Source organism: Thamnophis elegans, chromosome 6, assembly GCF_009769535.1.
Source record: "Thamnophis elegans isolate rThaEle1 chromosome 6, rThaEle1.pri, whole genome shotgun sequence".
Classification (NCBI taxonomy): domain Eukaryota; kingdom Metazoa; phylum Chordata; class Lepidosauria; order Squamata; family Colubridae; genus Thamnophis; species Thamnophis elegans.
Window position 1 is genome coordinate 81,080,639 of NC_045546.1, and position 23,901 is coordinate 81,104,539.

Below are 23,901 nucleotides of genomic sequence, written 5' to 3' on the forward strand. Positions count from 1 at the left end.
AAGGATACCAATCCAGTCTGACATTCCTTTATTGCCTGATGAAAAAGTTGACAATTCCGTTCTCGACATACAACAGGAAATGTCAATTTCAATTGATTGTCATCGTAATAACAAAAAACAAATAAAAACAGGCACAGTTTTAATAGTGTAAGCTAGGTTTGTAACTCATTTTAGGAGGGATAGCTATATCCACTAGCATGAAAATCTTGTAGGCTAGAACAATTAAAATGATTATTCTGAGTACAGTATCATTGTGCTATCTAAATTATTTTAGAGCATTAGCTCCAAGATTAGTTACAGTGTTTTCATGCTCTGGGTATACTTCAAAATTCCTATGTGGGATGAAAAAAGCTCTTAAAAGTGTTTATATAGACAGTTTGGGTGTCTGAAATTAGATTGGCAAGGAAAGAGAATATTGTAATATTGATCTGTCCAGCCATTTAATTAATTAATTAATTAATTAATTAATTAAGAATTTATAACTTCAAATGTCATCTCTTGACTTTGAATCAATGAAAATGCCTCTACTGGTACAATTTAGTGAATTTGGGGTGATTGGTGTCACATTCCTTTCTCTTGCTCTGGGGTTCCTTTTTGTTTTATCTTTTTTTTCTTCAAAATAATGTAATCCAAGGACATCTCTACATTATTATCACTAACTTTTTTCTTTTCTTCGTTTTCTGACTTTTTCTCTCCTATTTTTTTTACATGTATCTAAATTAATGTGACCATGTGAGATATGGGGAGATAGTCACTTTGTTAGTATTTTCTGAAAAGCAGTATTTTGTTTTACAGATTTTATAATGGTTAATAAACACAGTCTCTTAATATTGCATCTCATCTGTGGAGTATCAATTTCTGCATTCAGTGCAGTGGTGGGATTCATTCGGTTCGCACCTATTCGGGAGAACCGGTTGGTAACTTTCTAAGTAGTTCGGAGAACCGATTGTTGGAAGAAATCTCCTTTTGTTTTTTCCCACTTTACAGGGCTAATCCTGTAAGGAAGGCAGAAAGGAAACATTCTGGTGTTGTTTCTAGCCTAATCTTTATTGCCCTGCTTACAGAAACTGCCTCTCCGGTTAACCCTTATTGCCATTGTAACAGCTAAGGCAGAGCGCCCATTGACTTGAGTGACCTTGAGCTGGCCACGCCCACCCAGTCACATGACCACCAAGCCCCACCTACCTAGATGGTCATTAGGGCAGAGAACCGGTTGTTAAATTATTTGAATCCCACCACTGATTCAGTGGTACTTAATATATATTAATTAACGAGCATTAGCACGTTGTAACTCTCTGCCCACATCAGTTCTGGAGGGCCGGTATAAAAAAGTTCCATGGGCGCTAAGACTGTGCCCCTATGGACAAAGGGGCATTTAAATTACAGCTCATATCCTGTTGTATTGCCCCCTCTAAAGGGACTCATCTTACCCGATTTAAATTACTGGAAATTCTGATCATTTTTATGTAAAATTACTATTGTCAGATCAGTATGATTCAGTTTCTCTGAACATAGCTAAGATTTGTTACAGTCTCTGTAAAATTAGGCAGATTTTGGTCACCCATTAATTCCACCATTTATTATAATACAGTACTGTTCTGACCCTCCTCGTTCCACACCAAGACATATACTCCGAGCCAAAGATAAGTTACGGCATTTAATTATCAGACAGTTCTTGGCAGCAAACTGGCACAGACAAGCTTGAGCAGCAATAAACACATATAAGGCTTGGCAGCAATCCAGCCTGCCAAGCTCACAGTAATGTCCTCCGACATTCAATCCTGCATTGACTTCTGCAAAGAGGGCCGTGTGCACAAGGAGTCTTTTTATAGTCTGGAGATGAGCCTAATGATCACCAGCTGAGTACAATTACCTCCTGTAACTGTGCAACTGTTCCTGAAGCCTAGTAGCTCTTTGATGCCGGGCATCCCGGAACAACTCACTGCTGGACTCAGGCTCACTCCCCCTTGTCTCCTCCCCACTGATCCAAGGCTCAGGCGCCACCTGGTGGCCAACCAGTCTCTCTGTGCCCTGCTCGGAGTCGGAACCCTGTCCAGGGTCCTCCAGGGCCGACTCATAGGGCGCCTCGCTGTCGGAGTCTTGTGGCAGCTCCAACGGCTCCTGCCGGGCCACCACAGCTAACCAAATACTATTTTGTTAGGTTGAGGTGTTGTCAGGCACAAGAAATTGAGAGTCAGGGTTAGATCCAAAATCAGTACAAGTTTGTTCCATGTTTTCTCTAAACACGAATCTGAATTACTAACGGTCAAGGCAAATTGGCAGTAGATAAGTCAACAGAACTCAAGGAGGACTGGACTTAGATCTCTTGTGGACATGAAGGGACCCCACATTAATGATGCGCTTGAACCCTCCCTCAGGCTCAGCCTGGTCATTTCCTATAACTGTTTCATTTTTTATCCTTGGCTTGTTATAATGTTTAACTTTTTTTTATCTTAAGGATGGGCATTCTGCAAAAATTTCTGAAATGCTAATTCTATTCTTCTCCTTTTCAGCTTCTCAACCCCAACTATATTTATGATGGTAAGTTGAAATTAAGTATAAAGTTGTAGTTTCATGAGAAAATACATCAGTAAAATACATAAAATTGTCATCGATATTTATTAAACCATCAGACAAATGGCAAAGTCATATAATCCCTTTAAATCAGTTTATATATTCTATTAAGGATGTGAAGATCACCCAGAATCTTCTCCATGTTAAATACGTGTTCAAATTAGTATGCAGCTATACATATTGCACATTTTTTAAAAAAACAATCAATTATCTCAAACTAATTAACAAAAGAAAGAGTACCTGTAGAACCATTAGCAAAAAAAGAGAAGACATCAACCAAACTAGTTCTTATGCAAAAAAAGAACTGCATCTTTCTGGGATGCAATTCTCCATATATGCAAATGTGTGCGCCGAGGTGGCGCAGTGGTTAAATGCAGCACTGCAGGCTACTTCAGCTGACTGCAGTTCAGCAGTTTGGCTGTTCAAATCCCACCAGGCTCAGGGTTGACTCAGCCTTCCATCCTTCCGAGGTGGGTAAAATGAGGACCCAGATTGTTGTTGGGGGCAATATGCTGACTCTGTAAACCGCTTAGAGAGGGCTGAAAGCCCTATGAAGCGGTATATAAGCCTAACTATTGCTATTGCTATACCTTTCTCTAAAAAACAGTCAACTTGCATAATGTAAGGTGATTTTCACAGAGCTGTCTGACATAGACATTTTTTAAGCACCTGTACCAGAGGTGGGTTCCTACCAGTTCGCACCTACTCGGTAGAACCGGTTCGTCAAATCTACCGAACCGGTTAGAAGAGGTTCCACCAGTGGACCCGGAAAACAGGCCACACCTACAGAAGAGGTTCCAAAAAATTTTGAAACCCACCACTGGCAAGGATCTTGTAACTTGACAGCTTTAAGACTTGCATGCTTCAATGCCAGAGTTTCTGAACAGCTACTTGGACCGACCTAAGTACTAATTCATAACTTCATATCTGGTCACATGGGCGGCAAGCCACTCCCATCCGGTCACATGGGTGGCAAGCCACTCTCACAAAGGAGGCCACACCCACAGAGTAGGTTCCAACAATTTTTGAAACCCACCACTGACCTGTACAGTAAGTGTATATACTAGCATTTTTATATAGTATATGCTTTGAAATGTAACTAGCTATAATATGTGGTAGTTAAGGTGAGGTCCTAGAAACCAGGAGCTTTTGAGTTCCAGTTCTAACTCAGTGACTGAGTCAATCGCAATCTCTCAGCCCAAACCTACCTCACAGGGTGTTATTATTGTGGGGGGAAAAGGATGACGAGTATTATGCAAGTTTGCTGCCTTGAATTACTTCAAGCAATTAAGGCAGATAAGATTCTCAGCAATAAATGAAAAAATAAATAAACATGATCATTTGTATCAAAAGTTACAGAGATGTAACTTTTTTTTTTTACACATCTTTCTCATATATCTATTGTATGAGTGTTTCATATAAGAGTGTATCTTAGCAACCACATAGATGGTTTTTCCCATGTTGATCTGTTCTAACCTGATCTTTCAGGTACACTTATTGCCGCTGTAACTGAGTCCATCTGCCTTGGTACTGATCATTCTTTTCTTCATGTTGCTTCCACCTTTTCTGACATAAGAGTTTTCTCCAGATTGCTATCCTTTCACATAAGTTGTCCAAAGTAGGATAATTTGAGCCTGGTCAATTGTGTCTCAAGCAAGAACTCTGGGTTCATTTGTTTTATGGTCCATTTCTTAATTTTCTAAGTTATCCATGGTGTTCTCCGTAATCTTCCCTATCTTACCAAAATTCAACAGCATTAATACTTTTCCTAGCGTGTTCTTCGAAGTCCAACATTTGCTTCCATAGAGTGTCATAAAGAATCTCATTGCTTGCATGATTCTAATCTTTATAGGAATAGACACAGTTCTATTTTATGAAGTCTTGCTGGTCATGATTCAATATACATTCTGCTTCTTATGGTATCCTATAGTCACACTTATTTTCTTCCTTGAAAAAATACCAAAGGAAGGAGGATAATATTGAAGGATATATCTTTTGGCCTCTTTGGATTTTATTTTCATACTTGTATTTTCCCGAAGTTAATATTTCTACATTCCCCCTTCGCCTGAACCCTGTTTAGAGAAATTCATTTCCAAGACTATGGACAATCTTGGGTTCAAATATGTTCTGACCCCCCCCCCCCATCGCCCCACACCAAAGCACACCGAGCCAAAGATACTTTACGGAATTTATTAACAGACAGACAGGTCCTTGGCAGCAATCCAGCACAGACGGTCCTTGGCAGCAATCCAGTCGGCCAAGCTAACACCACAGTTCTCCAACATTAGTGAATGCGTTGACTCCTGCAAAAGGGGCGTGTGCACAAGCATTCATTTTATAGTCTTGAGGGGAGCCTAATGACCACCAGCTGAGTGCAATTACCTCCTGTAACTGCACAACTGTTCCTTACGCCTATTAGCTCTCAGGTGCCGGGCATCCAGGAACAACTCCCTTGCTCCTCCCCACTGCTGATGTCCGGATCACACTCCCTTGTCTCCTCCCCACCGGTCCAAGGCTCAGGCGCTTCCTGGTGGCCAACCAGCCTCTCTGCGCCCTGCTCGGGGTCAGAACCCTGTACAGGGTCCTCCAAAGCTGACTCATAGGGCCCCTCGCTGTCGGAGTCTGGTAGCAGCTCCAACGGCTCCTGCTGGGCCACAACAAAATCACTGTACAATCTCCACAGGTATATTATTTCTTGAGGAGGAAAGTGTGCAACCTACAGCAAATTAAATGTGCAAACTATGCAATATTGTGGAGGAGAAAGCCTATGTGCATTCAAAGTGATGCATATATTCAGCATTCAATGAATAGAAAGGTGGGGTATAAATGTCTAAGTGAACACATTCTTTAAAATCATATTTGGTTTCAGCTGCAATGCAGAAGTAGCATACATATATATATATATATCACCTCAAAATTGCACGACTAGAATGTTGCCAAGAAGAGAGTGGTCTTCTCGTCTTTAACCACAACAATTTCCTTTTTTTTACAGTTCCCCCAGAATTTGTAATACCATTAAGTGAGACAACGTGTGAGACAGGAGAGACTGTCATTCTGAAATGCAAGGTCTGTGGTCGTCCCAAAGCTTCAATCACTTGGAAAGGTCCTGATCATAATACATTGAGCAATGGCAGCCATTACAGCATCTCTTGCAGGTACCGGACTCCTCTTAACTGCATCCTTAGACCATATCGGAAGGAGATTGCAAATGTGAAGAAGTGTAAGCAAATCAGGGTTGGGTTCCTGCCAGTTCTAACCTCTTCTATAGAAGAGGTTCCACAAATCTACAGTGCCGTTTAGAACCGGTTCCAGCTCCCTCCCCCCCCACCCGTCCACACATCATCAAGATGAAGAGCGAGAGGAGGAATTCTGGGAGTTGAAGTCCACAAGTCTTAAAGCTGTCAAGTTTGAACACCCCTGGGGTTTTTTTTTTCTAAAGAGTTAGTATTTTTTTTTTAGTATTTTATTGTCACTTATAGGCCGCCCTTTCCCCTGAGGGGACTCAGGGCGGCTTACAACTCATGGGAAGGGAGTGCAAGACAGAACGTAAAATAATATGTGGGTACAAATAAAAATAGCAATAAAACACAACATTCATTCAACATTCGGGTGGGGTGTATGAAGATCTTATCCCCAGGCCTGTTAGAGGTGTGAGGGTCTTGTAACTTGACAGCTTTAAGACTTGCACACTTCAATGCCAGAGTTCCTGAGCCAACATGACTGGAGGAGGAATTCTGGGAGTTGAAGTCCACAAGTTTTAAAGCTGTCAAGTTTGAACACCCCTGTTCAAGCACCTCCCAGCACCCAATAAGATCCCACAGGGCGGGCCTTCTCCGGGTACTGTCGACCACACAATGTCGCCTGGCGGTTCCTCGGGGAAGAGCCTTCTCTGTAGCTGCCCCAGCCCTCTGGAACGATCTAGCCCCTGAGATCCGGACACTTCCCACTCTCTCGGCCTTCCGAAAGTCTGTTAAGACCTGGCTGTTCCGGCAGGCTTGGGGCTGCTGATCTTTGATTGGACTTCAGCCCCATTATAATCGAGAGTATGTTGTGTTGCTTTTAATCTGTCTCTGTTTAGTATTTTTTAAACTTTTTTAATATTTTAAACTGTTTTATGTAAGATGCCCAGAGTCCTTCGGGATTGGGCGGCATACAAATCTATTAAAATTACAAATTACAATGAAAACTAAATAAAAAGGAATTATTACATAGTTTAAAAAGTCAAAGGAATATATTATACTGATGTCAGCCATGGTTTTCATGCATTAAATTGTAATCCACTTCTTTGCTTTCTTAGCAGTTGAGAAAGACTAGAATTAAAGCAAGGGGGAATTTTACATATGAAGTATTAGCAGTACTAATAGACAAGAGGTAGGTAATATCCGTGACCCGTCAAAAGCGCGTTCCACAAAAGCGCGGTCGACGAAATCGCGTATGTGACGTCATCACAACGCGACGAAAAAGATCGAAAAATTGAAATAAAAATTAAATTACAGCAAGCCGATTCACATAAAGGTAAGGGTTAGGTTAAGGGTTAGGGTTAGGTTAAGGGTTAGGGTTAGAGCGTTAGCGTTACGTTTAGCGTTAGGTTAAGGGTTAGCGTTAGGTTTTTCGTTACGTTAAGGGTTAGGTTTAGGGTTAGGTTAAGGGTTAGGGTTAGGGTTAGGTTTGGGGGGGTTAGGGGAAGGTTTTAGCTTTATTTTTACATTTTTCGATCTTTTTCGATCTTTTTCGTCGCACTGTGATGACGTCACATACGCGCTTTCGTCGACCGCGATTTTGTCGTCCGCGGTTTTGTGGTAGAACCGGTAATATCTCATCTGCTTACAGTTTATGATATTTTGCAGTGATTTAGGAGAAGCATATCTGAAAATCATTGGTGTGACCACAGAAGATGATGGCGTCTACACATGTATAGCTGCAAATGATATGGGTTCAATTTCCACTAAGGCCAGTCTGCGAGTTTTAGGTAGGTTCACCTGGATCATGTCACAACACGAGATAAAAAGAAAAATAGCACATTTTTTGTATGTAACTTGCTTAATGAAAGAGGGTCTTTTCTTCATTTTTAAGGTCCTGGAAGCGATGGGATCATGGTCATCTGGAAGGATAATTTTGATTCCTTTTATAGTGAAGTGGCCGAGCTTGGCAGGTATGAACAATTAGTGCTTCTTACTATGAACTTCAAGTGTGCGTATAGAAAGACAGGAGTATATGTTTATGTACGCGCAAATGAACTTGCTTCACACTAATTCACATTGCGGGAACTAGATTCTTTGAGAGACTGTTTACACGGTAAAACTGAATATTATGAGACGGACGAATCTGCTAATTTAAAACGAGCTAATGCAAATTGACTAAGATCCGATCCTTAGGCTTGTAGTGAAGTCTGTGCAGGAGTTTTCTCTACTAATCTGGCAAAAATCATATAATACGGTCATTATGAGTCTCATTATTAGTTTTAAAATATTTGGATAGCACGCGCTCGTATAATTTCATTCTGTTTTTTTAATTGCTCTTCTGAAGATAATGACCATGTTTCAATGAAAAGTCTTCCCAATTTACATACTTCAAATGACAGCCAAGACCAAGGGGCTACATTAGTATAAGTAGCATTAATTCAGACTGTTATTGAAAAATCCTTACTTTGCTTCACTTGGCATTTTTAAATATTTCTGGGGCTTTTAAAGACATGTCTTTCTTAATAGTTCATGGTCAGGTGTGTATATATACATATATATACACATATATATATATATATATATATATATATATATATATATACACACATATATATATATATATATATATATATATATATATATATATATATATATATATATATATATATATATATATATATTAGATTTTTACAACCCCTGGTAAGCCCCAATTATGGGAGGAAGCTAACTGCTTCCATCATCTGTCAATCGGCTCGTCACAAGAGTCCATCACGACAGAAACCCAATATTTTTAATGTTGCCTTTGTTATATTTGTGTTTTTTTATTTGTGCTGATAAATAAATAAAGGGAGACTAGTATAGATCTATTTCAAGCTATTTAGCTCTCATCAGCTAGCCATACCCTTACTGGGATTTGAACCTGGGCTATATGGCATACTAGGCACACCAGGCAGAGATCTTAGCCATTAGGCCACAGGCTATTATCCGTTATCAGCGAAGCCAGGGTGAAAGGTATCTATTAGATTTTTACACGTATGTGTGTGTGTTGTATTTGTGCTGATAAATAAATAAAGGGAGACTAGTATAGATCTATTTCAAGCTATTTAGCTCTCATCAGCTAGCCATACCCTTACTGGGATTAGAACTTTAAGTATACTTTAAGTGACTATATATATATATGTATATGTACATGTACATATACATATACATATACATATACATATACATATACATATACATATACATATACATATACATATACATATACATATACATATACATATACATATATATATATATATATATATATATATATATATATAGCTGATAAAGCTGGTAAAGGAGGAGAGCCTGTGGCTTAGTGGCTAACACAACTGCCTGATATGTAATACAGCCCAGGTTTGATTCCCAGTAAGGGTATGGCTAGCTGATGAGAGCTAAATAGCTTGAAATAGATCTATACTAGTCTCCCTTTATTTATTTATCAGCACAAATGTAACACAAATGTAACAAAGGCAACCTAAAAAAATGGCTTTCTGCCTGGATGGCTCCTAGGGTGAGTCGAAAGACAGAAAAGGGAAGCAGTATGCTCCCTCCCATATTTGGGCATACCAGGGGTTGTGACACAATAGATAGAGAGATAGAGATAGAGATAGATATTTATAGATATAGATAGATAGATAGATAGATAGATAGATAGATAGATAGATAGATAGATAGATATAGAGATATAGAGATATAGATACACACACACACACACACACATATATATATTTACGAAAATTGACTTAGGTTTCAAGTATTCCTTGTTGACTTTGTTCTTCTCACTGTTTTTTTTAAGGGGCAGGTTTTCTGTCATTAAGAGATGTGATCAAAAGGGAACCAAGCGAGAAGTAGCCGCTAAATTCGTAAATAAGAAATTGATGAAACGAGATCAAGTCACCCGTGAACTTGGAATTATGCAGAATCTCCAACACCCTCAGCTTGTCGGCCTTCTTGATACCTTTGAGACTTCCACCAGTTATATCTTGGTGTTAGAAATGTGTGTAATCTCTTAGTTACTTGATTCAGATATTTTGCTCTTTTCTAGTATCTTTGATTAGTTTTACATTTTACATTGAAAATAGTTTCATGACAGTCTGTGTGTACCACAACTAGTCCAAAACACAAACTGGGCAGTGCCATGTAAGCTCTTTATTTAGAAGGTCACTGTGAAATTTCTTTAATGTTCAATAATGATCCTGTAACATAATTTTTAAACTATACATGACTATTGCCCTTCTGAGTATTGAAACGTTTTTCCTTTTCAAGGCCAAATAAAAATAACTTGAGCAAAACCTATATTTGCTCTAGCATGGATGGTAATCAAAGGACAAATGATGCCCAAATTCCCTTCAGAATTCAAGGAATGGGGGAGGTCAATATTTTTACAATGATCCTTTATTTCAAACATTTTCTTTGCATTGTAATTGTAAGATTAGGTAGCTAAAGGTTCACCGACAAATGCCCGCTCGACAAAAGTGCACCGTCGAAACCGCAATGAGAAAACCTCGAGGTCGAAATCACGCCAACGAATGTGCGAAGAAGCGCACCGACAACAGCACACCAACAAAAGCGCTCCTTCAACAAACAACTAATAACCCTAACCCTGAACCTAACCCTAACCCTTACCTTAACTTAAATCGCGGGTTTGTTGGCACGTTGTAGGCACGTTTATGACGTCGTGGTTTTTTCGCCGCGGTTTAGTCAGCGTGCTCTTGTCGTGCGTGCATTTGTCGGGTCACGGTAGCTAGGTAGAGACAGACAGATTTCATTCAATAATATGGTCAGGTGATTAGCATAAAGAAAATAATAGTGTCAATGAGGGCTAAGATGACCACGCTGCTTAATGACAAATTTTCTTGTTTGTATTGTGGTCATAAATTGGGACTACCTATTATAAACTAGATGTAGGCCCCTTATTTTTTAAAACTCACGTTGTCATTTCTAATTTAATATTTCTTACTCCTTTTCTGTACTTTGGAGAACAACATTGTGAGGGGTAATATTGTGATATATATGTTTACAACAAGAATTGCTTATTTATTAGAATCCTCATCTTTTATTAAGGATGCCTTGTGATCACTTTGGTATTGGATCTGCAATTCAGTAATCAGAAGGTGAACTAAGATGAATTCCAATTTGTCCTATTATGCCACATTTGGGGCTCAAATTAAGAGGATTGTTAATTGTGTTAAACGTGTTAAATGTTCTTAGCTGTGTCCATAGATTTGGAAACTGTCAAGGCATTCAGAATTATGGATATGTGTCAGTGGTGGGTTTCAAAAATTGTTCGAACCTACGCTGTGGGTGTGGCCTCCTTTGTGGGAGTGGCTTGCCGCCCATGTGACCGGATGGGAGTGGCTTGCTGCCCATGTGACCGGATATGAAGATGCCGACGACACTTGTCAGAACCACCTTAAATTACCTCACACACAGCACTGGCATGCATAAGAATAGGATGTAAACTTGTTTTTTAAAAGGCATCTTTGGTTTGCGTTAAAACAACTTCAACACACGCAATGTTCTGATTGCACCACAAACGCAGTAGTCATCCTTACCTTCCACAGAGGCACTGAGTTTTATAAATAGGAGCATGATAGTGTAGAATAATCATATCCAAGGACCAGTGGTGGGTTTCAACATTTTTTGCAACCTCTTCTGTAGGTGTGGCCTGCTTTCCGGGTCCACTGGTGGAACCTCTTCTAACCGGTTCGGTAGATTTGACGAACCGGTTCTACCGAATAGGTGCGAACTGGTAGGAACCCACCTCTGGTATGTGTAGTATTTGCCGGCTTGAAAGTTGTTTTTTTCATATAGTCCTGGTATACTTACCTGGCAGCAATGGATTGTTCTTTTGTGTTTTTGTCACATTTGGATTAGACAAAGAGAGTTCTGACAAAGAGAAAAGGAAGAAGCCTTTGAGCAAGCCTAACAATTTTTTTCAGATTTTTTTTTTCTTTATACAATTAACAAAGTACAAAAATCATATAAAGATAATTAACTTTATATAATGTAAAAAAAAAAAAGATTTGTATATCCTACATGAGCTAGAAACACATCCCTCAAATAATGACAAATAACAACATCAAAGGGGTTACTCAACTCCAAATTCTGAATTAGCAAAATTCATTTCTTAGTAATTGGATTAGAAGGTCTACTTTAGACATGATACCTTTTTAGAAACTGATGCATGTTATTCTACCTGTGAAATGCAGGCTGTTGACTTTACTTTTAACATGATGCTCATGCGTTCACAGAGCCAACCAAGGTCGCCTTCTTGATTACATTATACAATGGGGAAATCTCACTGAAGGAAAGATCAAGCTGTATCTGCGGGAGATTCTGGAAGCTGTACATTATCTTCACAATTGCAGAATAGTACACTTGGACCTAAAGGTGAACTGGCCATTGACCACTGACGTCAAAATATTTTCAGAGCATTTAAAACATTTTTACTTGAGGGTGTCTCATTTTTTTGTTTAGAAACAAGCATATTATTAGCAATAGCAATAGCAGTTAGACTTATATACCGCTTCAGAGGGCTTTCAGCCCTCTCTAAGCGGTTTACAGAGTCAGCATATCGCCCCCCAACAATCCGGGTCCTCATTTCACCCACCTCGGAAGGATGGAAGGCTGAGTCAACCTTGAGCCGGTGAGATTAGAACCGCTGAACTGCAGTTAGCCGTCAGCTGAAGTGGCCTGCAGTACTGCACTCTAACCACTGCGCCACCTCGCATGGATGGTATTGCCGTCCAATACCATTAAATTTTAGAAGCTATAGACCAGGGGTGAAATGCTACCAGTTCGGACTGGTTCACCCAAACCGGTAGTAAAAAAATGCTACCGGTTCGGGCGAATTGGTATTTCCGCCAATCATCTGGGATGTGTGATTTATATTAGCTAGAATCATTAAGATTCCCTGCTTTCTAACTAATCTAAATCGTGTGGCACAGCAGATTCTCCCCCCCCCCTCGCTGTTCTACTTACCTTTGTAGGCACGCTTGATAGCCGGCTCCACCCACGTCATCACTCCCCATTTTTGGTGCTTTGCGCATGCGTAGAAGGTTTTGCATATGCGCGGAGGCAGCGAGCGAAGCGGTAGCGAAGATAAGTGGATTTCATCCCTGCTATAAACCACTTTCCCAATTATTTCTAGTTTAGAATTAAATGTTGCTTTTAGTTCAGTAAATGTATGTTACGATCAGCAAGCTTAAATGCCTTTGTTCTACTTTGCCTATGCATGGATATTTTCCTTTCCTTTTTATAGCTGACCGTTTTTTGAAAATACTCATGATTGGCTAGTGTTGTTTTGCTTCAAAAAAAATGAAAAAAATATATTATAAAGTAACACTGTTAGGATTTGATCTGATTTAACATAGCTGAGAATTTGTCTTCTCTTTCAGCCCGAAAATATTCTGGTGGATAAGAGTTTGGCCAAAGCAACAATCCGATTGACGGACTTTGGAGATGCAGTTCAGCTCAACACTACTTATTATATCCACCAGCTATTTGGGAACCCAGAATTTGCAGCTCCTGAAATTATCCTTGGAAATCCTGTCTCCCTGACCTCAGATGTGTGGAGCATTGGAGTGCTCACCTATGTCCTCCTTAGTGGTGTGTCTCCTTTCTTGGATGAAAGTGTAGAGGAAACGTGCCTGAACATTTGTCGCTTAGACTTTAGCTTCCCAGATGACTACTTCACAGGAGTAAGCCAGAAGGCCAAAGATTTTGTATGTTTCTTATTGCAGGATGACCCAGCCAAGCGTCCTTCTGCTGCACTGGCCCTCCAGGAGCAATGGCTGCAGCCAGGCAGTGCCAAAAGTGCTGACACCATTGACACGGCCAGACTGACTTCATTCATTGAGCGGCGAAAACACCAGAACGATGTTCGACCAATTCGTAGCATTAAAAACTTTTTACAGAGCAGGCTCTTGCCAAAAGTTTAACCTATATTTGACGTTCTCTCTCATTCTCTTTCACCTGTCAGTTTAAACTGAGGATGAAGCTCTCCTGCCAATCAGCTGTTGACTTGAATTTGGGGTGAAGAAGATTAAAAAAAAACAAAAAACCACAATCAGCTGCTAGTACGGTTCATCGTGTGAAAATGTATTCCAAGTAAATCCGCACATGATTTGTACTTGGGACTAGCGGTGTTAAGACTACGTGGGGGTGGAGGACTACAACACTGTACTCTGCGAAAGGCAACGAAGAACATTACGACTTATAACAGTATTTTATTCAGGTTTCTGCAAAAAAAAAAAAAACTTTTTTTAAAAAAAAAAGTCAAAAGAGAATTACAATTTTGCGAACGACCTTAAGTAGAATTTTCAACATTTTAGACGAAAGGAACTTATGCCTATGATCAAAGCACTGGTGTTAAGAAGATAAAATATGGACACTGACACTTAAAAAAAAACAACGATTTAATGAAACGGCTGTCCATCTGGATGGTGCCCGTTTTGGACCATCTGATTTTTGTTTTTCATTTTTGAACTTGGAAATGGTTGCCTTCCAGTTGCCCGGCCTGTGTATCCCTTGCATAGCAGTGCACTGAGAAGCAGGCTCAGCTTTTGAGTGCATCCAACCTCAAGAATTTTTTGCATACAGATAGAATGAACCATTTTGCTCTGATAAAATGTAGGCCTTACTTGTAAATAGACAATTACCTGCCTTCAATCTGTGTCTCTATTTTTTTTTGCCCTCCTTTCCTTCCTCCTAAATGGTGGTATACCACCGTGCGGGTCTTTCGTTGAGGTTCGGCTTTGGCTGCACCAATCAGAAAAGGACTCCTGAGTTTGGTAACAAAATAGGCCAGTGGTTCCCAAACTTGGCAACTTTAAGACTTGTGGACTTCAACTCCCAGAATTCTCCAGCCAGCAGAGCAGAGCTGGCTGGAGAATTCTGGGAGTTGAAGTCCACACGTCTTAAAGTTGCAAATTTTGGGAACCACTGAAATAGGCCAATCTCTACCATCAAGCAGGAAACAGCAGGAAGATAATACTGTAAATGCACTCACTTTGGGATTTTTTAAAAAATTTATTTCATATCATGTGCAATGTTGTGGCTTTAACATTTTATGCAACTATTTATGAGACCTTCAGTTGTAACCGTAATAAATATATAGAAGAAAAAAAAAGCACATTCATAGTACGGTGAGCTTTTATGACTTTGTGCTTGGAAATTCCAGGGTCCGGGGTGGGTGAAGGTTTATCAATATGTTGTAAACTAGTTGAACTTGATGCTTATCTTAGAACATTTGTTAAAAAGGTCAGCCTGGTTTTAAAAAGATTGTAAAATTATTTTCATCTCCTGAAAAAACAAACTGGATTTTAAAAAATGGGGGAATGTTTTATTGAGGTTTGGTTTGGTTTGGTTTGGTTTGTTGTTCAAAATGCCAAAGTATTATTTTCCCCCAAAAAAATTAATTTCTATTTTATAGAATGTTCAGATTTGTCTACTGCTTTTTCTACAATGCTAAGCAAAATTCGTGTTCTTCAAAGAAAATGCTATCAAGGAACCATGGACCAGAACCTGGCATCAGATGGCAAGCTCTTTACTGAATAATAAAAAAAGATTAATATGTGGAATATTGAGATTAACGGTTTTCTGCGCATTAGACAAGGACATTCAGTCACATATATTTCTTGTGTGTAATGAGCCTCGGGGAAAAAAATAAGCCGGCATCCCATTCAAAATAGTTATAGTGATCCATCCTAAACTATCACCTAGTTATAATTTTAAGTGTTTTGTGGCTCCCATTGTAAACTATTTATTCTTTCTTTTGTTTTTCTTTTACTTTTGTAAAACTGTACAGAAACTTTTAAAATAAGAATTGAAATCAAAACTGGATGGGTTGTACATTCATGCCAACCACAACGTTTTTGCTTCTGAATTATTTTATTTCCTACTTTAGTTGAAGTTTCACTTTATTTTGCATGTATATTTTTTGTACAGTGATGTTGCGTGTTTACACAGTATGATGTGATGTATATATTTTATTTTGCCATTAGTTATTTTTTAAAAAAATTAAACATATTTAACAAATGTGCCTGATTTTTTTTTATATATATATCAAAGAGTTGTAGAAAACCTGGAGTGTTTTAAAAGTTTTCTTTTAGTTGAGAAAGTACAGCCAATGTAAATGTCTTTGGTATAATAGAAATATTAACTAGCTTTCCTAATTTCATCTACAAAGTATGCTCATTAAGAGGAAGCATTAGCTTAACATTCATTAGTCTTCTCCTTGGCATAAGCTGTGAATTACTGCAAAATATTGCAACTTATCAAAAGATTAGAGGAAGTATAGTTAAACTGTAGAAATCTCTTGGTAATTGTGTCATTCTAATCTATTGCACAAAGGAGATTTCTTTGTATGTGTACTCACCTCTTCGTATATATATATATGGGTGAGTATATTTCATCTAACACAGATTACACCGCTTCCCATTAAATGAAATCTTAAATAAGTTTACAAATATTTTGCATTGGAAAAGAAAAATTTCAGTAAACCATTGTTTAAAACAAACAATTTAGTAGCATTATCTTTTTTTTATTACCTCATATAATTTATGGCCTAGAGAAGGCTTTCACAGCTCTTCATCTTCCAGTATTTTCAGCAGTAAAAATAGAGGTGGCGTAGTGGTTAGGGTGCAGTACTGCAGGCCACTTCAGCTGATTGTTATCTGCAGTTCGGCGGTTCAAATCTCACCGGCTCAAGGTTGACTCAGCCTTCCATCCTTCCGAGGTGGGTGAGATGAGGACCTGGATTGTTGGGGGCGATATGCTGACTCTGTAAACCGCTTAGAGAGGGCTGAAAGCCCTATGAAGCGGTATATAAGTCTAACTGCTATTGCTATAGTTCTACAGTAACGTTGATTTATAAAGTAGGGAAGTCAATTAAATTTAAAAAAAGGAAAGTGCTTCAGTGTCGGACAAAACCCCCACCGCCCACCATGAAAGCTGGAACGCCCACAAGTGGGCGGTAGGGACCAGGTTGACTACCACTGATCTAAACCCTTTTCAGCTTTGTGGACCGGTGGGGGAGATGGGGGAATGGTTCTGCGTGAGTGGCAGGTGGGATTGCCCCCCTCTCATGCAAATACAGCACATGCACTTGAACAGCCAAGGTGGCGCAGTGGTTAGGGTGCAGTACTGAAGGCCACTACAGCTGACTGTTATCTGCAGTTCTAATCTCACCGGCTCAAGGTTGACTCAGCCTTCCATCCTTCCGAGGTGGATGAAATGAGGCCCTGGATTGTTGTTGGGGGCAATATGCTGACTCTGTAAACCGCTTAGAGAGGGCTGAAAGCTCTATGAAGCGGTATATAAGTCTAACTGCTATTGCTATTGCACAGCTAGCGTGGGGATGCACACGCGTACACTTGCCCCACCACTTCCGTGGCTCGATTCCAAACCGATTAAGATCCGGTAATGGACTGCAGCCTGGGGGTTGGTGACTCCTGATGCAAGCATTTCGTTTTCTCCATTTTTCCTCCCAGGGGTTATAGAGGGAGTAAAGAAACAGTTGGATTCTCACTTACAGGTTGCAAGTTACTTTCCCTCTGAATGTTTACTTTTAGAAAATGTTATTTTTTTTCCCCTTTTCTAACCCCTGGGTATTTTAACTCTACTATAGTGGGACTATTCTTCCAACTCTTCTTTATTATTACAGGAAGTTTCCCTGTAAGAATAACCAGAAGAAAACACTTGTTTCTATTCATATGTAGCGCCACAGTTCCAACTCACTCAACTCAATATTCATTATAAATGTCCTTGACAACCCACAAATATTTTATGGTTTCAATACTTTTAAGACCGCATCAAAGTCATTACATTATTGAAAAATCCTTATTTGTGGGTTGAGGATCCTCTTATACAGCTGTTGAAAAGCTGCCATGCTAGTCAACCCAAGCACTGATTATTAGTTTCCATTGAAATAAAATATCCCCCCCTCCAAAAAAAAAAATCAGTCACATTAGGTATAATGTGATAATAATAGATAATTTCAAGCAATAGATAATAGACAATTTCAAGCAATAAAAAAAGAAAATCTATGTAAACAAAAGTATAGTTAATCATTGGTTTATTTACAAATATACAAGGTGATTATGATTGCAAAGCATAGGATTTCAGCCCTTAGGGGAGGTATTTCTGCATCTGCAAATATTTTTGGTAATTTTCCAACCTCTCCCAACTATTTTCCAACGTGTTCACTCAAATAGATCTATTGATTTTACAAACATATACAGCACTTGAAATGTCTTCTTTTCACTCAATTTCAAAGTGAAAAAAGGTGAATTTCAGAGATTCTGCATTGGGCCGTATTCCATGAACCAATTCTATGAGTATCCTGAATCTTTCACAAGCCATTTGGCTGCTAAGGAATGTAACCAGGCCAGCATGACCCCCATTCTTAACCAGGTCTTTGAAAAGTTATTGTAAACTACAGGGGTAGAATAAGGCCTATGTCAGGCCTGCAATTATATTCCTTTTAGAATTTTGGCCTGCCACACTTTCTCTTATTTCATTATGCTGTTTCATTAGTATAGTTGATGGGAGGGGGGAATAGACAGGAGTAGGTTTGTGGAATGTATTGTTTTCATTCTTTTCTAGAAGCCAAGGTCATCTTTTGTCTCTGCACCTTCACACCTGACCGGAAGCAGCTGGGTGGAGACGCCAGCGTGGAAGAAGATTGGACCATGTGATGGATTGTGGGTGTGGGGACAAGATCATGAACTTTTTTTAAAATAAATTTTTATTTTAAACACATCAATACATCAACAAAAACAAACACATGACTTAAAACAACATAGGAACAAGAAGTTCCATCGTATATCATACAGCAGTTCCGTATCGGTTTCTTTGCAGTTAGTGTTTTCCCTTCTATACATTTCTATCTTGCATTCATGGTCTCCTTATTCGTTATGGATTGTGGGTGTAGGGACAAGATCATGAACTTTTAACTGGGTGGAATTCTGATGTAATTTCCAGAATTGGGATTAACACAGATGTGCTAAGATTTCTGCTTTATTAAATTGGAACTTTAAGGATTGTTTTGCCTTGGACTCTGATTTAATTCTACATGATACTTGGAACGCTGACAGCCTATTAATTTATTTAATTCATCTAACATTTATCTAATTTTTTGAAATATAAAGTAAACTACAACATAAAACAACATAAAATTCAAACTAAAAAAAATCCTATGCAACAAAGGAAATTCATCCTACTAAAAGAGAAGGTATGATCTTTTGTTTTTTTCTACGGAAACTAATCGCATTGTGTCTTCAATGTGTATTGGTACAGTGGCCCCCAAACATTTCGGCACCCGGGAAAGGTTCCATGGAAAGAATTTTTCCTGCAGACCAGAGGAAACATGGTTCCATGTGCTGCATGGATCCCACGGATGGGGTTTCGGTTGTTTACAAGGACTAGTGCCAGTCCAGGAACCAGGGGTTGGGACCCCTGCATTAGTAAGTACCTGTGAGGAGAAGAAGGAGCCCATGTCACGACGATACTTCGTGCGGACTCGACAGTCTGAGTCCGCCAATGACACTTTTGCCCCTGGACGGTCCAGTAGGACCTAAACCATCCCGAAGAGACGGTGGCTAGGAAGACAAAATCTTGCTGGTCGCAGGGACACCGCAAAGTCCCTGGTCGACCCAAGGAAAGCGTTTCCAACCGGCGGCAAACAGGCAGCCCCCAGCTTGACATAGTTGGAGACGACTCCGGAAGGAGAGAAGAAGTGAAAGTGTTCCATCTGGTGAGGGTTTTTTTTTCCTTTTACTTTCAGAAGATTGCCCTAAGAAAAAAAAATTCCTTTAAAGTAAGTACCTGTGAGACCTAAATGGCACTAAAACCTACTTTTTCCCTGATCAAGAAATTTACTTATAATCCTGTGATGACTTTTTCCCCCAGAATTGTGATGGCGATTCAGCCTTTCCCTCTGTTCACCTACATTTCTCCTTTAAATACATCACAAGGCATTTTTTAAAAAGCTTTCTTTATAAGTTCTGCTATCATATAAAGAACAGTTATATGAGAAAAGAAAATGCAGTTTCTTTATGTACTCTGATAAAGAGGCCTAGTGCTTTTTATAAGAGCAGCATCAGCCAAATAAATTGTTTTAGACTGAAGATGGATTAAATAGGCTTTCTGTATGCTAAAAAAAAGTTTCATTATACTGTTGAGATTGGGTTTGGGTTTTGAGTTCTTGTTTTGTTTTTTGGTGCATGTGGATAAGCTATGAAGCTTTCTTTGAGAAGGTTATCAGAAACATTAACAGGAAGTTTTGCCTGGCTTCTATTAGTTCTATAAAGATTAGCCATTTCTGAAAATACGTTCAGAAACAGCAATTCAATAAGCGGAAGCAGGAACTCTATCTGAAATGGTTTTTGTCTCATTATCACTCTAAAATAAATAATATTGATCAACCAGACAAGCAAGGAAATGAGATGACACAGAGCTGATGAACCTGAGAGTTTTAATTCAAATGGGAAACAGGAGTTTCTGAAGCTGAAATGAAATTCCCATATGAGAGAAGAGTCCTTTTCAGTACTTTTAAAGCACTGAAAGACTTTAAAATTGAACTACAAGTAGACCTTGTTTAGTGGCCACAGTTGGGATTAGCAACTCAGTCGTTAAGCAAAACAGTCACTAAGTGAAGTCTCAATGTGCTTATAATCTTTCTTCAGCTTTCCATTGCTTTACAAACCTGCAAAGTTGAATGTGAGAACTGGTTACTTTTTCATCACTGTTGTAACTCTGAACAGTCATTGTACAAGGCAGTCACTAAGCCAGGACTACCTCCATATGTAAGTTTTATATAAATATTTGCAAAGAGATACATTACAATCTTACACTCGGTATAAAAACAGAACTTTTGTTTATACATTATGGTGTTTTTTCCCCCGTTTGATGCAAAAGTCAACTGTCATATGGCAGGATTCTAGAGAAATTAGAGACGTTTTTGGCTAGAGGAAGAATAATTTGCTGGATATTAGCCTTCGGTGTGAGAAGGCATTGCTGAACTTTCATTACCTAGATCAGAAACTTTATAAAAAGCTGATTTGCAATGTTGCATAGGTAAATAATTGGAGGGAATGATTGTATCATCCTCTGAGAGTTTCCTGTGAGGTGTTTGGGATGTATGAATTAAATGAAAAATAAGCTGTTGGAAAAACATTCTTCTTGCACTACTGAAAATCAGCTCAAATATTCAACCAAATCAAGGAGTAAAGTTTCTAACGAATTGCCTGACCACTTCAGGTAAGCTTTAATGTTTAGTCTTTCAACAAAAAAACTAAAAACAAATCTAATGCATAACAATAGCAATAGCAGTTAGACTTATTTACCGCTTCATAGGGCTTTCAGCCCTCTCTAAGCGGTTTACAGAGTCAGCATATTGCCCCCAACAACAATCCGGGTCCTCATTTTACCCACCTCGGAAGGATGGAAGGCTGAGTCAACCCTGAGCCGGTGAGATTTGAACAGCCGAACTGCAGAACTGCAGTCAGCTGAAGTAGCCTGCAATGCTGCATTTAACCACTGCGCCACCTCGGCTCTAATACATGTGTTGAACACTCTCATATCTCAGAGAAATTTGTGCTTTCTGCTTTCCGATATATTCTACCTTTTTAGAGGCACTCATAATTTAGAAGCTCCTCTCAAAGAAAGCTCATCAAACTCAATTTCTTGGGATATTTTATCTAATAATTTATATTTTAACTGTTTGGCCAGCATTTTGAATTCCTTGGAATAAGTAGCATTGTTGCTATATGCTTCACATATTGTTTTGAACTATTTTGTCTTTATGTAAGGCTTTTTATGAGGAAAACTGGCATTTTAATTCCCCGTGTGAGTAAAACTGGGTTAAACAAATTTTACAACATATTGCACTAGTCCTGAAAACTCATTTTGAATTTGCAGACAGAATTCATGTAAGGCAAAAGACAGGCTTTTTGCTCAAATATGAAATTCAAATTAAAAATGTATCTTGGTCTGAAGTCTGCAAACTAATTTGCATATTTTAACTATATTTATATGTATCAGTAATGGTATCTATTAGACTACTATTGAACACACTGGCTTCAGTCCAAATTAACTGTTTGCTCAAGGAGTATTCGTTTCTATTTTCTGCATATATGCTCAAGTTAAAATTTAACTAGCCTCTGGATTACAGTGGCTTGATAGAAATTGATAATCATTTATCTGAAGTAAGCCTGAATTTTTGAGGGGGAAAAAACATCACTTTTACAAGTTTGCAAGCTATTGCTGCAACTGTAATTTTTTTAGAATAGCATTCCCCCAACTGAACACAAGGCTGCCTGGGAATAACAGGTAGTCCTCAACTTACAATTGGTCACTTAACAACTGTTCAAAGTTACAATGGGCCCTTAAAAAGGAACTTGTGAGTCTGATTTCAAGTTCCAACATCCAGCCCTCCTGCATTTAACTGAATTTTGGACACTTAGCAACAGCAATAGCAGTTAGACTTATATACCGCTTCATAGGGCTTTCAGCCCCCTCTAAGCGGTTTACAGAGTCAGCATATCGCCCCCACAGTCTGGGTCCTCATTTCACCCACCTCGGAAGGATGGAAGGCTGAGTCAACCTTGAGCCGGTGAGATTTGAACCGCTGAACTGCAAATAACAGTCAGCTGAAGTGGCCTGCAGTACTGCACCCTAACCACTGCACCATTTGCAGTTCGGCTGTTCAAATCTCACCGGCTCAAGGTCGACTCAGCCTTCCATCCTTCCGAGGTGGGTAAAATGAGGACCCATATTGTTGTTGGGGGCGATATGCTGACTCTGTAAACCGCTTAGAGAGGGCTGAAAGCCCTATGAAGTGGTATATAAGTCTAACTGCTATTGCTATTGCTATCACGTGACCCCCAGGATGCTGCAAGAGTCATAAATATGAATCAGTTGCCAAGCATCTGCATTTTGATCACATGACCATGGGGATGCGGCAGTGGTTGTAAAGTGTAAAAAAAAACTGCTGTAATTTTCTTCAGTGCTGTTATAACTTCACATGTTCCTTACATGAAAGGTTGTAAGCAAAGGACTACTTGTAGTTGCATTTATGCTTATATTGTCTATCCCTTCTATCTACAGGACAATCTGTAGAGCGGATGACTTTGCTAACCCTCATTTCTGAGCTTAGCCTACGCCAGAATGATTAGTATTAGTGATTAACTGTGTGTGTGCTTGCATGTCAGATGTACATTAGATACGATGCAAAGCACAGCATTAGATAACGCAAAGCAACTCAGATATTTTTAAACAATGCAAGTTAACAGACATCTCTGCACTCACCCTTCCCTTGTTGATGTCCTCCTGAAGAAACCTCACCAAGAAAACTGCAAGGACTTGTCCAGACAGTCTCCGAGAGTCAATAAGAACTCAAAGGCATGTACACAGAAGAATAAGTATTCCATATCAAAGCATACTTTTGAGTTCTTCGTTATTTTCTGCGTTGCTTAGGCCAGTGGTAGTCAACCTGGTCCCTACCGCCCACTTGTGGGTGTCCCAGCTTTCATGGTGGGCGGTAGGAGTTTTGTCCGATAGTGAAGCACTTTCCTTTTTTTTTTTTTAATTTAATTGACTACCCTACTTAGCATGTCATGATGTAGGCAGCACTGTTTCATATCTGGGCCATGATGTTGTATACCAATATATAGTTAGGGTGCTGTACTGCAGGCCACTTCAGCTGACTTGTTATCTGCAGTTCAGCGGTTCTAATCTCACCGGCTCAAGGTTGACTCAGCCTTCCATCCTTCCAAGGTGGGTGAAATGAGGACCCAGACTGTGGGGGCGATATGCTGACTCTGTAAACTGCTTAGAGAGGGCTGACAGCCCTATGAAGCGATATATAAGTCTAACTGCTCTTGCTATTGCTGTGCTGGAACAGTCACAAGTGTGAAAAACGGTCGTAAGTCCCCTTTTTCCCAGTGCCACTGCAACTTCAAACCAACTGTGGTCAATTCTAGGACTAGCCTTCTTTGGAAGCGCCTTTGAAAATCTCCTTTCATTCTACAAGAGGCTGTTTCGTAAAAATGATACGAAACCAATTTCCGCAGCCGGTTCTAATCTCACCGGCTCA

General features: G+C 39.3%; 1 protein-coding gene across 1 annotated transcript in view; it reads left to right on the forward strand.

The window, feature by feature from the left end:
• Nucleotides 1-14,399, forward strand: part of TRIO (trio Rho guanine nucleotide exchange factor) — a 325,986-nt gene extending 311,587 nt beyond the window's left edge. Inside the window, exons 51-57 of the mRNA XM_032219436.1 lie at nt 2,514-2,541; nt 5,567-5,729; nt 7,422-7,543; nt 7,648-7,726; nt 9,598-9,798; nt 12,056-12,194; nt 13,202-14,399. Coding sequence (XP_032075327.1) covers nt 2,514-2,541; nt 5,567-5,729; nt 7,422-7,543; nt 7,648-7,726; nt 9,598-9,798; nt 12,056-12,194; nt 13,202-13,744 — 1,275 coding nt within the window. The 3' untranslated portion in view covers nt 13,745-14,399. The remainder of the gene's footprint in view (nt 1-2,513; nt 2,542-5,566; nt 5,730-7,421; nt 7,544-7,647; nt 7,727-9,597; nt 9,799-12,055; nt 12,195-13,201) is intronic.
• Nucleotides 14,400-23,901: the final 9,502 nt, after the last annotated feature.